The sequence below is a fragment of the Ctenopharyngodon idella genome, chromosome 8, assembly GCF_019924925.1.
Source record: "Ctenopharyngodon idella isolate HZGC_01 chromosome 8, HZGC01, whole genome shotgun sequence".
Lineage (NCBI taxonomy): Eukaryota > Metazoa > Chordata > Actinopteri > Cypriniformes > Xenocyprididae > Ctenopharyngodon > Ctenopharyngodon idella.
The window spans coordinates 24,913,717-24,931,012 of NC_067227.1; the positions used below are offsets into that span (position 1 = coordinate 24,913,717).

A 17,296-nucleotide genomic window follows, 5' to 3' on the forward strand; every position below is an offset into this window, starting at 1 on the left:
AGCTTCAATGAACAATATCAATGAGAACAAACAAATGTTTACGTTGCTAAGAGTGTTTGCTAAGGGTGTTGTGTAGTGATACACAGAACAGTTGGGTGAAGCGGTCCTAGCCGTGTTTTATCATGAATAAATCAATCAGAATCAAGGACAGGAACTAACCGTTTTATATAATATAATATAATATAATATAATATGATATAATATAATATAATATAATATTTTAAATGTTTATTATTCATTGATTAAGCCATCACTCAGTTGGTTTATTGTTCATAATAAAAGATATTTATTTATAATAAACATTTATAATTAAAATATAAAATTTTTTGTATATTTGTACACTCATTGACGGAAAAAATACACAATTGACATTTGATATATCATTGTAAACACTGCTTTTAAAAAAAAAAAAAAAAAAATCAACAACAGACAAAACTATATTTATGAAATAGGTTATTATATTGGTTATCGGCTCTCAATAAAAAAAAAAGCTGATCGTAACAAGAGATTAGAGATCTGGCTATTAGTAGACATGAGGTAAGACATGGTAGAAGAAAGCAACATACATACACTCATAGATCAATAAGCGTCCATTAGGGTCCAGCCTCAGCAATTTCAACAACTTTTGAAAAACATTGAAATGTGATTATCTTGCTCTTAGATGCTTTTAACTTTGAGAGTAAATGAGTCATAGATTTATGCCTCTCTCTGGATTCCTCTGTTTTCTTGCCTAGTCTGCATGCACCCGAGGGCTCTCTCTCTCTCTCTCTCTCTCTCTGCCGTCCTCTAACTATATATATTTCGCTCTCTTTCTGCTGATGTGCGTTGTCGTTTGCATTATCAGCTTCTTATTTTGAATAAAGTTTTTTTTGCAGATTGGAATGTTTAATTTGTTTTTGATTACAGTGAGATGTGTGATGATGATAGTCGTGAAAAAAGCAGGACGTGTACCGTCTTTCCTGAACTAAGGATTTGCCCCCTATGTGTCCGAAGGGAACAGGGTCTACTGCGTTCCCACACAAGCCGTTGCCAAAGCAAATTTGGAGAGGAAGTGGAACCCTATCCCTCCTCTCTGGTGTGACCAAGTTTAGAAAACACCAGGTTTATGTGTGTGTGTGTGTGTTTCTAGTTGAATATGCAAGCAAGCAGCTGCACAGAACGGCTCACTTTTGAAGTGGTTTCATGTGTGCGGCGGCGTTTGTGTGCTGCTCTGTGGTTTTGAGTTTGGAAATGGAGTCCGTGCTGGACCCTGCTTGTGCGATTGCAGGAGATGGTTCTTATTTAGTTGCTTTGCCTTATTGTGGTGCACTTGTGAGTGTTGTGCGGCCTTGTTATGTCTGGAGTCACTGGACTCTTCCTGGAAGTCCAACCTCAACACACACACACCACAGACACTAATGACAGGCCTGAGTCCTCTGCCGAGACCTTTGTCCGACAATGTACAGCGAAAAACTTCTAACCACCATGCAATCTGAGTGCTAAAAATAGCCCAGACATGATGTGTCGTTCTTCCCATTGCCCGTTCAGAATTTTGACATTTGAATGCAATGTCAAAAAAATTATATAGTTATTTATTAATCATTTCTAATACAAATATTGTAAAAAATAAATGAATAATACAAATAATCATAATTTACATTACATAATAATATTAATAATATTAATTATTAATCATTTAATAAATAATTTCATTGAATTAGTTTTTAAAAAATACATATTAAAAATATTTTATTTTTATAAAATATTTTTTATTTGTTAAAGTCTTACATGATTATTTTGTCTTGCATGCTTATTTTATCTTATTTTTTAATTATTAAATATTTAATAGTTTGTTTATATACTCTTAAAGTACTTATTAATGTTTTGAATTAGCTTTTATTTTTAATTATTAGATTTAATTTTAATTTCAGTTCAAAAAGTTTTTGTAATTTTTTTTTATATATTTCTGTATAGCTTTAATTAATTTTTTTTTTTTAGTTTTAGTAATTTTAGTACTTTAAACTTATTTCAGTTAGTTGCCAAAGAAACATTTCTAATTTTCATTTAAGTTTTTTGTCTAATATAAATATTATTTAATTAATAATTAGCTTTATTTCAGTTACCAAAAACTATTCTTAACATAATTTCCCCTTCCTCATTCCTATTTGAAACTGGATTCTGTGTGAACGCTTTGTAGATTAAATCTACAGGTAAATGTCACAAAAGTCTCACAACGTGATAGCCAAACATCTGATAGTCTGGGAAAATTGAGACATCTGTATGTGTGTTAGCATAGTTAGGGAGGTGTTTTGTCTAGCAGTGTTGTGTACAGACGCCCGTTCCTAATGAGCTGGGTACTGGCCCAGAGTGCAGGTCTCACACGCTCAACACATGAGAGAGAAAAAAACTAATTTCACAGTTTCACTTTACACCTCCACCTCCCCAAAACCAGATTTCTCAGAGGACAACACGTGTTTACCACCAATCGAACCATATTCCTTTAGGAAGAACCTTGAATTACATGACAGGATCTGTATACCCCAAATACATTCACATACGTCTTTGAGATGCTTGTTGCAAAGAAAGTTGTCAAGCTTTCTAACTGAAGTTAAATATGAGATATCACTTTTGATCATCTCTTTTAGCACTGACGTATAAACAAAAATTCTCTCCATTGCAACATCGTGGACATTGTAGATCGTGTTCAGTCTGACACCTGTACGCTTAGGGTTTCTGTGGTCACTGCCTGGTGAGAAATATGACAACCCATTTGAAGACTGCAAGAGATGCAGGGAGAGAGGGAGATCTGCGCTCTGTTAGTTTTACAGGAAGTTCCTCCCTTCCGGCTGAGGCCTGTAGCTCAGCTCAAGGGGGAGGCCATGTTCAGGTCAGAGAGAGGGTGGAGTATCACTTACACACACTGACGCTCACAGAAAACTGGTTTGCTCTTTTGGCGTTCACACTTGCGTGGATATACAAGCTTGTCACACAAGCTTCTAAAAAACGGTCTCATTGTCTTAACCTGTCTCACAGTTAAATAGAAACATTCATCAATCAAACCTGTCTGTGGAGAACTTCACAGACACAGGAACAAAACACGGCACGGTAGCCACAACATTTTCATGTAATCATCAGCATCAGCAGAATTTTATGACTCTAAATTCTGATTGGATGAGCAGTCTTAGCACATTTTATTTATTATTTATTTAATTTAAGAAATTAAAAATGTTAAGAAAATTATTTTAAAATAACGATTGTGCCATTTGTATCTTTTTTTGTGTAATGAACTATATTACTTGAATAGTTCAGCTGTTTGTTTTGAATATTAATACAAATATTCATTATTAATAATAATATTTTATGATTAATTTTTAGACACAACATGAAGCCTATAAGAAAAATATTAATGTCAATATTAATATTAATAGTTTTCTTTTGCTTCACACTGTGTATAAACTGTGTGTAAAATTAATTTGTCAATATTGTTATTAATATTTCTATTACTGCTAATTATTTTTATTAATAATATTAAAATTTCATAATTTTTTTATAATTAAATATATTACTTGAATAGTTCAGTTGTTAATTTTGAATATTAATACTAATATTAATATGATTAATTATGAATAATATTTTATTATTTTATACACAACATAAAAACTAAGAAATATTAATATTAGCATCAAAATTCATATTTTTCTTAGTCTTCACAAAAATGCCTAAAAACTATTAATGTTCATTGATGTTAATATTATTATTAATTTAAATTTTAATTATTATAATTAATATTAATATAAAAATAGGCTTCATGTTGTGCATAAAAACGCTCTTTACCTGTGGTAAAATCGCAGTAATTCATGTCTCTCTCTTATTGCTTTATTTAAAAGCAATATCACAGTGACCCTAGGAAGATGTTTACATTGCCAGCGTCACATCGGGAAGTTTCTGTCAGTTATGTTTGTTTGGAACGCAATTGCTTGTTTAGGAGGGAAATCCTGCAATCTGTGTCACAGGAAACACAGGACTAGACGGGGAGGGGTGGCATTATGAGGATGACTAGACAGGAGAGGTGATTTAGCAACTCAGTTAGCTAGTTTAGTAGGCTAATTGTGTGTAATGTAGCAAGAGGTGAACGTTTGTGTGGGTGTTCAGCCCTTCGAAACACATTTCCTTTGTCATCCCTCAAGCGAGCAACAAAAAACCTTCGAGCAAAAACCTTTCTTTCATTCTCACACCAATGTGCAAGGCAGAATGTATGTGTGTGTTTGTGTGTGTCACCCCGCCCTTCCTCAGACACCTGCAGTTTTAAACTGCTTTGCAGAAACTTGTCCATCCTGTGTACTCCTGTTTTTAGTGTGTCTGTGTATCATATTCAGTCAATTTGAAGGTGTCTATGCACTGTCTTACATACCAAAGATAGCACGACGAAAGCAAAGTGTTAGATTCCTTAGAAAGACAAAAGGAGATAACGTATTTGTGCATTTTTTTTTTTAGAGCTGAGCTCATATCTAAGTACGTCTCTCGCATGCTGCTGCGTCCTGCTTCCTATCAAGAGGTGTGATTTCCTGTCTGCGTGTCTCACAGTGCTTTGGATGTCTGTCTGTAGCATCCTTTCTGTCACATTCAACACACACACACACACGAGCTAAGATGCTGCATGGGTTGGTGCCATTTTTGTACCCGTAAACACATTGGTTGATGTGAAGCTGGGGAACAGTTTAAAAGGGCGGGTCATTGAAACCAGGCCACTTTGCCACCCATCAGATGAAAGAAAGAGGAAGCAACGACTGTGAAAATGACAGACTGATAGACAGAGACTCTGATATACAAAGTTAGTATTTAAAGATCTCTCTGGCCCTGTTTTAAATGCCGCTCTCAGCCCGTCTTCAAGTCCATACTTTAGTGACGGTCAGGTTGTAGTCCACTATTAAATTTGAATCTTGAGTTCTCCTTTTCATCTATTTGTCCTGTCTTCTCAACTCCCAATGCTCTCGGGACTGGTTCGCCCTGCAGGCCGTCGAATCACGCCCAGAGAGAGAGAGAGAATTTTCTGAGTGAAGTGACCCCATAGGCTGTCCAGTCAGTGTCAGAGTGCTGGTGTGGGCTGATGTGCTTTAGAAGGACCTCAGAGGGTCCCACTGGAAGACAGACTAAAGAACAGCTACAAGGATGTTATTTATAGGTCATTTCCTCTGTCCTGTGGTGTGGCCTGACTGTGGTCATCTGACTGTCTGCAGTTGGCATGATCTTATAAGGGTGCGTAATAGAGTCTAGAATGGTGTTATCCATTCATTACAATAGGGGTTTGTCGCACAAGTAGGGATATATTGTTATTGCATTTATTGTTAATGGTCAATATTGGGCATTTAATTGCACATATCTTAAAATACATTTTAATGTTGTGATACCTAAATTTACTTGTAGCATTTAAAACAATTCAGTTTCATTTTACACACACACACACACACACACACACACACACACACACACACACACACATAACAAAAACAATAATAATATAGTAATAATACTAATAAAGTATATATCTATTTATATATGTATATACAGTGCCACTTGAAAGTTTGTGAACCCCTTGCAGAGATAATACAAAATGCATGTTATTTTTTATTTAGTACTGTCCTGATTAAGATATTTTACATAAAAGATGTTTACATATAATTCACAAGACCAAAAAATAGCTGAATTTATTAAAATGACCCCATTCGAAAGTTTGTGAACCATTGATTTCTAATACTGTGTGTGGTTACCTGGATGATCTACGACTGTTTTTTTGTTTTGTGATGGTTATTCATGAGTCCCTTGTTTGTTCTGAGCAGTTAAATTGCCCAGCGTTCTTCAGAAAAATCCTTCTGGTCCTGCAGATTCTTCAGATTTCAAGCATTTTTGCATATTTGAACCATTTCCAGCAGTGACATAATGATTTTGAGATCCATCTTTTCACACTGAGGACAACTGAGGGACTCAAACATAACTATTAAAAAAAGGTTCAAACATCCACTGATGCTACAGAAGGAAACACGATGCATTAAGAGTCAGGGGGTGAAAACTTTTGAACAGGATGAAGATGTCCAAATTTTTCTTATTAGGAAGCCCTAATATATATATATATATATATATTTACACATGTGAATTATGTAGACTTTTATTTTTTATTTTTTTACAACCACAAAATAATATTTTTTTTTGTGATTAAATACCTGTGTGTGTGTGTGTGTGTGTGTGTGTGTGTGTATATATATATATATATATATATATACACACACACACACACACACACACACGTGATTGTGATTGTAAAAAATAAATTATATATATATACATGTGTATAATTATATATAAATGTATAATATATATATTATACATTTATATATAATTATACACATGTGATTGTAAAAAATAAATTATATAATATATATTATATATTTGTTCTAGTATGTAATCACCCTGTGTAAGAGATGGACTAGGATGCCAAACATTTTCCTCTAGCCCAGATTAGCGAAGATCTCCCAGATTTGGTGCACTTATGTCAGAGGTCTGATCCACGAATAAACACAGGCACGTGGCAAGTGACTGCATTCGAGGTCAGAAAATCACGCTCTGCAGCTGGAAATTCACCACGCCCAAGCAGACCGGCCTGCCGAATGAGGTCATACGTGATGCAATCGTTCATGTATGCAAACAGCGCTGGGCCATCAGCGCGTTCTTTTGCATGGATGACTCTCTTTTCACTCTGCAAGTAATTGACTCCCCTACTGCATTTATTCAAAAAACACAATATTTTGCATTTCTGACTGCAAGAAAAGAGACTTTAACATACAGCTCTCTCAGCGTATGATTGGCTAACTGTGTCAATCCCGCCAGACACCATGCAACCCAGTTGGAAGCATCTTACCCAGAAGCCCCTGCTTCTGGGGCCAGTTAGGGCACTAGGCCGGGACGCTGCAGTTTGTCAGTTAAGTTTCTCTCACATTCCCACGAGGAGCCCTGCTCGAAAATAGCTCTCACAGGCTCTCGAAGTCCACCAGACAAAGTTGGCGCAGATTTATAGCCGGAGGCTGATACCGCTTGTCCAGTCGCTCTGCATTATTTTAGCATTTAAACGTCTGCGGCTTGTGTTAATAAGCGGGAAATGTGTGGGTGGTGCACACCGCAGGTTTTCTGGAGTAAATGAGTGTGTAGAAAAGGAAGGTCAGTGTATTTTAGGGATTATACTGCAGTCAGTGAGGAATCCAGCGGGAGTGAGGTCATCGCACAAACATTAGTGACAAAACTAAACAAATACTGCTTTGACGTGTATTTGCACTCGAGTGTTCATGTGGCAACATAAAAGCAGATGGTTCTGTCAGCCTATTAAGCATCTGAGCAATACGACGGACCTTTTCCTTCCGGCACACACATACACACATGCATGCAGTCTCACATAGTATGAACACTCATACTAAATTTAATGTTCGCAATTTTAGTCCTCAGATATGTTCCCTTTGCACCTGTCTCTTGCAGTTCACAGTTCTGTCTGAGGTGGTAGACACCCTCTAGTGCGGCTTTCATTTAATGTGGGCGATTGCTCGCATCGATCCTACTATTACTGTACTGTAGTTTTTCGAGGGCTGTAGGGCATCAGAACGCCTGACTAGGCGGTACAATGCGCACTGAACCGAATGCAGAAACATGAAATGTAACAAATCAGAATGATGATGAGTTCGTTTTTCTTCATATTGAGCAACACTCATCGTTTCCCTCTCTTTGGCTTTCTTTTTCTCCCTCTCTAGGCGTCTGATCCCATTCCTGCCAAGAAGTCCAAACACGATGACTTTCCAGCACAGTCGCCCTCTGGAGACAAAGACAAGCAACCCGATTGGCTTCGATCCCTCTCTGCATCAGCCAATAAGGTTACAAAGCTTTTTTTCTTTCAGTGGATACATGCATTTAGTTGTACGAGAATACAGAGTTCAGATAATTATATATTTATCTATGCATTAATAATATACGAGCCTGTTTACGAATCTTGGCCATTCCTGAGGAGATTTTTTGGAGCCAAGCAACTGTTTTCTTGCCACAGAGAATCAGATTCTTCTGAAACAAGATCTCAACCCAAAATAACTGATGTTCTTTTGTAAAAATCAATTCTCCTAAAATGAAGAGAGCCTGCAAATAGGCTAGCACAGTTCTCCGATTTCAAGCAGACACAGTGACCTCGGTGTACTTGTGCTGCTGGTCATCCTTCAAGCTTCTTTCTCAGTTAAATGTGAGAGATTTTCAGCAAGTATTTCTCAAATAATGTTTTTTGCAGATGGTCTCTGTTCTCTGCGTTCATGTTGGAATGCATTGATTGTGTTCTCTACTGTGAAAATACTGTATGTAACACAACTGACGTCTATTAACTTTTCTCTGTCATGCTGCAGGGGCTCAACTGCATCCAGCCCAGACAGAGACCGTCTGCCTTCAGGCCATGGTCTCCTAACATCTCTGTTGGCGATAAGGAAGGAGCCGGCAGACCTGCTAGTATGTTACGTGACAGGTAAACAATAACAACAAATATTACAAATAATACTTGATTCTGGTCAATACTCGTCATCATATTATTTCAGTTGTTTTGGACAACAAAATCATTTTAGTTTTTACAATATTTTTGCTGCAATGCAAACAATCTGCTCAGCCAGCTAGCTAGTTAGACAGACAGACAGACAGACAGATAGATAGATAGATAGATAGATAGATAGATAGATAGATAGATAGATAGATAGATAGATAGATAGATAGAGTGCTCAAAGATTTTAACAGTAATCTTGAGAAAGGGTGTGTATATGTCGATTTGTGGGAAATCAGCATAAAACCAGCTTGTTAGTCAGGCTAGGCTGCGGTTTTTCTAAAGGAAATCAGCAGAAGATTTAGATCTTCTGTACAGAGGACAATGATGCAATCTTGTTGGCTGTTGTTTGCTTAGATACATGTGGTTTTAGCTTTACCATCATAACTAGAGAGGGTTTGGGTGAGTCATCGTGTCGAGCCCAGTTCAGTTTCTCTGAAACCGCTCGCAACAGTTGCTGTTCTCTCCCCACCCTTCAAATGTGGGTTGCAGAGATGCTTTTTTCCTGTCAACCTGCCATTTGGTTTGTATTATTTACTTCTAAATCACCCATACTCTTTAAGATGATGTTAGGTAACGCCATGGCACAAGCAGTCACTCACTCACTCACTCCGAATCCTCTTCCGCAGCTTCTACAACTACAAGAGCCTGGAGAGTGCTGTGGCCCCCAACGTAGCTCTGACGCCCCTCCAGAAAGGAGGACAGGCCTCTCCTTCTGCCCCCAGCAGCTCACACCCACATGGGGCGGAAAGCGAGGGTGCCAGCCGTGGGAGGAAGAGGCGGCTGACAGGAGAGACCCACCCTAGCCCACAACCCTGCCCCTCGGCCACTGCCAGCAAGCCCCTGCCGCCCTCTCAGGAGGAGCGAGACTCTGACGTGGAGGTGGAAGTGGAGAGCCGTGAAGAATGTGAGTACAGTGTCGCGCCCTATCACTGTTGCTCCACGTCATTAAAGGAATGTTCCAGGTTCAAAGCAAGTTAAGCTTTATTGACAGCATACGTGGCATAATATCACAGAAAATATTAATCAGCACAATTGTTTTCAACATTGATAACAATAAGAAATGTTTCTTTGAGCACCAAATCAGAATTTCACAGTTGTATTTCCACAATAACACTGTTTTTATATAAATAACAGTATATAATTTCTATAGATTAATGCAGAATGTGATATCAGAAAATTATCAGAAATTGCTTTTACAGTAATGCAATCACAATAGAAGTCTATGGGGCAGAACACACACTGTTTAAACAGTAAAGCCACAATTAGTGTTAGTATGAGACTAGTGTGATAAGATAATTTACAAACTTAAATGCATTAAATGCATTTTCTTACTGTCACTCATGTACTTGTAAGTCGACAAACCCAATTACTTTCACACAGTGTGCACAAGGATATCAGAAAGGTACTATTTTTCCTTTATTCATCCACCTTTACCAGTTAGGCCACCACTAAACAACTTTACAAACTAAATAACACATTTCGTCCAAAGGAATTTATGTGCTTTGAGAAAAATGTTCTTTACTGCTTTTAAACCCTCTGAAATGCCTTGCTCAAGTTTTTACAAACTGCGGGACTAGTCAAAATTCTTTCAAATTAATGAAAGAATGTCACATTCCTTTAATGTATTTGAGGAGTGTTTTAGAAAGGCAACTGTGACACCCAATTATATCGGCGTGTTGTGAAACAAAAGTGCTCGTTTAAATACATTAACATTTCGTTCACACTTCATTTGCGCACAGTTCATTTTCAGTCAACCTTGAGCGCTCTGGAGAGAGGTGGATTAGAACGGTAACAGCTCTTGTGTGAATGCGGCAGAAAATCAATAAGGGTTCTTTAGTTCCTCATCCTTTATGGCTCATTTTAAAGCATGTCTTGTGTATTTGACAGGTTCTTGAAAAAACAATCCTTTTGCTGCCGACATATGAATTAATGAAACCCACGTATTCTGATCCACCACTCTAAACCTCTTCTCTGTTTTTTTTTTTTTTGTTTTTTTTTTTTTTGTTTTTCTCCAGTCACCTCATCACTTTCCTCACTCTCCTCCCCATCTTTTACGTCCTCGAGCTCCGCTAAAGACTTGAGCTCTCCCTCCGGCCCCGGACCCACCTTACCAGCAGTTCTTACGCCAGCCAGCGGGCTCCCTGAGGGCCCCCTGGTGTCTGGAGGGGAGGGCCACGCCATGACGAACCTGGAGTCGGAGCTGGAGACGCTGAGGCAGGCACTGGACAGCGGCCTGGACTCAAAAGAGTCAAAGGAGAAATTTCTACACGAGATAGTCAAGATGAGGGTAAAACAGGAAGAGAAGCTCGGATCCGCCTTACAGGCCAAACGAAGTCTGCAGCAGGTACAGACACACAGAAACATGAAAAGCAAATGGTTTTTGTTTTTTTTGTTTTTTGAAAATCATTTATAAATGCACTCTTAAGTAAATTGTACCGTTGAATTTAATGCAACAATTTACGTAAGAATGGATTTACACAACAGCACACAGGAGGTTTCATTTCAGCTTTGGGTGGGGACAAAAGTCATTTATGTGATGTTGAACTTTTAATATCTATATATAGTTATATTTTAAATATATACATTATGTAATTATATATAATTTTCATAAATACGTTACGTTTTTATGAAGATACATAAGATCCGTTTCATTTCTAGCGCTTTGAGTTTGAGAAAGGCGCACTATAAATAAAATGTATTATTATTATTATTATAAATAGCAAGTTTATTAATTTTAGATGTAATCATTTATCATTTGATTAATATCATATATAATTAGAATTTATTTTGACGTCAGCAATTGGATCATTATATTATTGTTATTATTATATTTTATACAAGTATTAGATAGATAGATAGATAGATAGATAGATAGATAGATAGATAGATAGATAGATAGATAGAGCAAATGAGAGCAAAATCAATGAACTTTTCAAGGTATTACAACTGAATCTCTAAATTTAGCACTAAAGTGTTCTAGCAGTAGTCACTCATGTATCATCCACATGATCAACCAGATAAATAAAACTGAAAAGGGTGTTACTCCTTTTCAACTATGTAGTGCAACGCCATTCTTGATGAGTTCAGAGAACTTTGTGTTCAAGTATGGCTCAAACACACCCTAGTGTGCCAAAGAAGTGTAGACCATTTTGGGTGGGAAAATTGACCTATTAATGGATTTATGATTTACATAGACATCCATTATGCTCATGTTTCATAAATAAGCCCTATTATTTCTAATAGATACTGTATATATCATCACATGTTCATTAAAAGAGTGAATAATCATCAGTTTATTTCCATGCCTTCCACAGGAGCTGGAGTTTCTCCGCGTTGCTAAGAAGGAGAAGCTCCGTGAGGCGACCGAGGCCAAGAGGAACCTGCGCAAGGAGATCGAACGCCTGCGTGCCGAAAGTGAGAGGAAGATGAGAGAGGCCAATGAGTCACGCATTCGGCTGAAGAGAGAGCTGGAGCAGGCCAGACAGCTACGAGTGTGCGACAAGGGCTGTGAGGCTGGCCGTCTGCGAGCCAAGTACTCTGCGCAGGTTAGTTCAATCACATCCCTATAATATTTAAAAATGTAGGCTAGTAACCGAAAGGTTGTGGGTTCAAAGGTGTGATTCAGAACTATTATGCCTTTGAGCAAAGCACTAAACCACCGATTGGTGACTGTCCCTGTGCTATAAATGTACTAGAAATGGCTTTGGATAAACAAGTGACTGTTTAATAAAGAGTAATCTAAAGTATACTTAGATTGATGTAACATGACACCCCACCCACACACATTTTCAAATGAACTCTCAGACTGGGTGTGGCCCTGCAAGTCTGATGAGATTCGTTTCATTTCTCAGAAGGAAACCGGGTAACTTCCTGTCAGGGATGTGTGCTACAGACTAAACAAGAGAGAGACATCACTGAGATGTTTGTCTGGCATTGTTTGTGTATTTGTATGTCGTTGTTTAACTACAATCATGCCGCCTTTTTGAAAAAGTAGTTAGCTATACTACAAGCTACAAGTGTAGCGTAGCAACATTTTGATGCTATTTAAATCAAAAACTATCAATATCAGCTGATATAATTTATGTTTATGAGATTGTAAGTTAAATATTAGATGAAAAACTACTAATTACAGAAGTAAAATCTAAAACTAAAATAAAAATAAATATATATATATATATATATACATATATATATATATATATATAAAAATGAATAAAATAACAACATTTCCAAAACTACAATTAAAATAACTGAAACTTCTGAATATTAATAAATACTATTACAGTATATAAATAATACTAACATAACAGTGATTCACAAAAACGAATCTTTCCCATGAGAGAATACATTTTTTTAATACATTGTGCAATATGATGTGACTAAAGACAGCGCTGTAGCATTTTGTCACTGATTCGTTGGCTATTTGTGGCCAACCTTATTCATCTTTTATCATTTTATATGCTGTATTTTCAGATTGAGGATCTGCAAGTAAAGTTGCAGCATGCCGAGGCAGACCGAGAGCAGCTGAGAGCCGATCTGATGCAGGAGCGGGAGGCACGGGAGCACCTGGAGAGAGTGGTCAAGGAGCTACAGGAACAGCTGTGGCCCAAAAGCCCCAGCAAGAACGGCACAGACGCACCACCCCCACCCGCCAAAGACTCCAACAACTAATCCTCTCTCTATCTCTTGACTCCGCCCAATCCACATCAACACCGCCCTGATTGACAGCACCAACCGCCCAATCATGTCAACTAGCATGCGGGTGAGCCCTGCCCATCTGCCTCTTAGCCAGCGCAAAACCGGAGGTATCCTGAACGTTTTTTGAGGGAATTTAGATACATTCTAGAAAATGTTTTACTTTGAGAGCACTGAAAATGCACCTCGCCTTCAACCAGATGAAAAAAAGAAGATGATCAAGAAAAAAAAAGTCCATTCGGAAAGGAAGAAGCCAATAGCACAAAAGCTAACTGTGCCTGAAACTGAATACATTTTGAAATGAAGACTTTTCTATGACAAACAAATTGGTGATACAATGAAAAATTTTACACGGCGATTTTTATGATGACCTGAACAGCATGCTGTCCACCCCGCATTGTTATTGAAGAGACAAGGACTCATCATCTTCATCATCCCATCAGAAATTCCTGTTTCCTCACTCGTTCTGAGGAAGTATGGTGAAAATCACTTCATAATAAGCTATTTAAAAGACTTGTTAGTGAGCGTGTGTGAGATATACTTATCAGAGCCTCAAATTTACCCCTCTTTTACATGTACATACATCATGCTGGTTAAAAAAAAGCCATGGAGACAAATGGTTACACACACTTGTATCTTTAACAATGTTAAAGAGATACTGGTCAGGAGAGCGTTGAAGGGCTTTGGAGAGCTAGAGGTGAAGAAGTTCAGCCCTGTTGAAAGGGAGAGATACTTGTATTCAAGTAAGTGTTATGATCAAGCCATGAGCACTTTCTTTTTATGGCAAACAAATGGCTGTCGTGTGATACGCCACCAGCGCGGGTCAAAACCTGTCGGCAGATCTTAAGATCACGGTCAGTGTGCAATTGGAGGTTTGTGGCTCTTGCTCTCCGTGACTGTTTGGGTTTTCTTGTCATCACACACGCGTACAGCTTCTCCGTGGGCTGAGGTGCTTACAACTGGCCCGGCTCACGATTGTGGGTGGCCAATTTTTTTAGGAATAAACTAAAAGCATAACAAATACGGCTTCTAGGGCAGGAGGTGTCATGTGATCAAGAACCACAAATTGTTCTTTTTAAGTAAATTATAATATGTAAATATGAAAATGTTTCTTTTTCTTTTCGCTTTGTTTTTTAACTTTACAATAATGAATCGCACTTTGTCATTACAAAATACTGTCTAAATGCATTACGCTCCCACACTCTCCCACACATTTATCTCAGAGAGTTTTTAGTATTCCTAAGTATAAAATTGAAATAAACATTTTTGTTAATTATATGCCATTCTAATAAATGCAATGTAATCATGTGTTTAAGACAAACTATTGTAAATAAAACCGCAAGAATTAAAAAAAAAAAAAAAACGGTTCTACATGCTTGCTTGCTGAAACGTGGATGGCACACACAGCCGTCCCCTCAATCTGACTTTGATTCAACATTTATCATAGTTATCGATATATGATTATAATCGTTGCTAAAGTGTTATTGTTACTGTCCTGGATTCCTACAGGTTTTGAACATTTCCGAATCAAATTTAAAGCCGTTCAGAACTAATAGGACACACAAATTGTCTAGCATTGGTAAAAGGGAGTCTAAATATCAATGCAGGTGCTCCTCTCAGCTGTGAGCAAGAGCGTATTACTGTGTACAAACAAAGATGAGGATGGATGGATGAATAAACGAAAGTTTAGATGGTTTAATAAATGCATCTTTAAAATCTCACACACTTAGCTGAGATAAATTTGTTGAAAATACATATATTTTATAAGTGATTTATATACATTGGGTACAATGCAATCAGAATGTATGTTACGTTTTGGCTCTTTTCATTTTGTTGTTGATGTTGTTGTTATAACGGATGTTTTTTTTCAGATTGTGTGAATATTTTATTGCTTATGTTCCTTCTTTCAATAGCAAGCTTATGTAATTTCTTTCATATGCATGGAATTTAAAAGAAAAAGATAAAGTCTGCCGTTCATATATTCATTATTGGGCATTAAAACTGTATATGTAATTTTTGATTATGTTATGCAATATAAAGCAATTTTAATCTTGTTTTTAACTACAAAGGAAAACGAAACCCTCTTAACAATAAATTTCAGCTCTTAACAATCTTAAACGCAACATTAACGGCATTACTCTTGGGCTAAATACAAACCTTATGTGCATATGCAATGCTGGCGACCCTCAAGTGCCTGTCTTTGGGCCCTTGGGGTTCCAGAAGAGGAACAATTATTGAGCTCGTTTTCACGGTGACCGACTGTAAGGTGCATTGAACCGCTTCAGACAGCGGTCAGATGATGAAAGCGGGCCGTCCCATTTGCACTGTCATTTGGGGGGGAGCTCTGTGGTGCATTTTTTTTTTTGCACTCTTTTGCTCACCCCATTTTGCCAGAATGAACTTGACTATCATTGCTTAAGAGCAGCCGCAGCTTATTAGATAGGTTTTAATGCCAGTTTGTCAGTATTCCTTTGATGTTTTTTCTTCTTCAGAAATCGATGAATTATTAAATAAAAGAAAAATGCATAGCAGAATTTAATGCTCGAATTGCCACTGGTAAAGAATTTAAATCTTATACTAAGATAGCTTTTAAATGTACGTCAGAATAAATAAACTTTTTTCTTTCTCTGTTTTTAAGAAATAAAAAATATATTTAAGAGGTTACTTTTGCTATAGCTGTAAAAAGAGCCTTTGAAATATGATATGAAATGCCCTGACCTGTACATTGCAGGCTACGGCGAAGAAACTAAATGGGGGTCTAAAGGAAGCTCAGTGTCTTAACAGTAGCAAGAGGCTGTGCATTTTTACAGACCAAAAAAAGAAATGAATAAAAAAACTAAAAAAATTATTTCAGATGAGGTTGTTTTGTAGTTGTTTTTACACGCAAATTCATATGTGTAGTTTACTTTGTTCACGGTTTTCTATGAAAAAGGGAGAAATTGATCACAGAGGCTCCTTTGCTCCCAATATAATACAAAAAATGTGGATTTTTTTCTAAAAGAGCCATTTTTGCTAACAAAAAAGCTAAAACACAGCAATAATGACATAACATCACTGATAAATGAGCAGGATTAGCCAGTCTGATGATGAAAGTACAAATTCACCAATGTATATAGCTGTTTTCTTTTCATTTTACAAAAACTGTATCATAAATGTATAGTGTTACTTTTTTTTTCTTTTTTTCAGAATGAGAAAAAAAACCTTACATAATAGTTGTTATATTTTATGTTGTGTTTTTAAAAACAAAAAGAAAGAAAATGTTTTAAAAACAATTATTTCAAAGGTTGTATTCCCAATGCAAGCATATTCAGTCTGCTTTTTTTCCCTTTTTTTGTGCTACAAAGAATGATAGCGATGTTCAGTAGAATCTTTATGGTAAATGCCTTTCTTTTTTTCAGTTATCAATGTTTTGTTACGTTCAACTAAATATCAAATACATCAGTTCTGGTTGAATCAGACATTCAGATTCTTGTTTTAACAATCTGTTTTCTTTTTTTTCCCATGCCGATATCATATTAGCCCTTCACTGCTGCTATAACAATATACTATAAACTTTGCAACTCTTGAAATTATTTTTATGTAAGAGATTAATGTATGCTTTCTTCTTCTTCTACTGATGCCACTTATACACCTGGATCTGGCCAATTTCTCCCTCTTAGACCTCCCCTCTCCCCTCACAAGGACTATAATGTAAGATAGAGAGCTCTATGAGATTAGAGTTGAAAGTAGTTCGGCTTATATACTGCAGTGTCAGGATGTACAGTGTATAGACCCATAATCAGAAATAAAGTTGTTTGTCCAGAAGTCTTTTGTTCTGTTTGTTATTTCAGTCTCGGTGTAACAGCATCTTTATTTCGTTGTCTTTGAAATGACAAATACAAAGTTCTGTCATGAAACTCTAGTTGGCACAGGCCGATAGGTCCTTTACTCAATCTGCTTGCAATCACATCATTCTAGGACACAGCTGATTGGTTCCTGCTGTGTCATTAGCCAATGAGCTTGCTGCTCAAT

At 37.0% G+C, this 17,296-nt stretch overlaps 1 protein-coding gene across 1 annotated transcript in view; it reads left to right on the forward strand.

The window, feature by feature from the left end:
* Window positions 1-17,089, forward strand: part of skia (v-ski avian sarcoma viral oncogene homolog a) — a 71,393-nt gene extending 54,304 nt beyond the window's left edge. The window contains exons 2-7 of the mRNA XM_051903618.1: window positions 7,770-7,889; window positions 8,403-8,518; window positions 9,217-9,494; window positions 10,606-10,934; window positions 11,905-12,135; window positions 13,064-17,089. Of these exons, the coding sequence (XP_051759578.1) occupies window positions 7,770-7,889; window positions 8,403-8,518; window positions 9,217-9,494; window positions 10,606-10,934; window positions 11,905-12,135; window positions 13,064-13,261 (1,272 nt within the window). The 3' untranslated portion in view covers window positions 13,262-17,089. The remainder of the gene's footprint in view (window positions 1-7,769; window positions 7,890-8,402; window positions 8,519-9,216; window positions 9,495-10,605; window positions 10,935-11,904; window positions 12,136-13,063) is intronic.
* The last annotated feature ends 207 nt before the right edge of the window (window positions 17,090-17,296 follow it).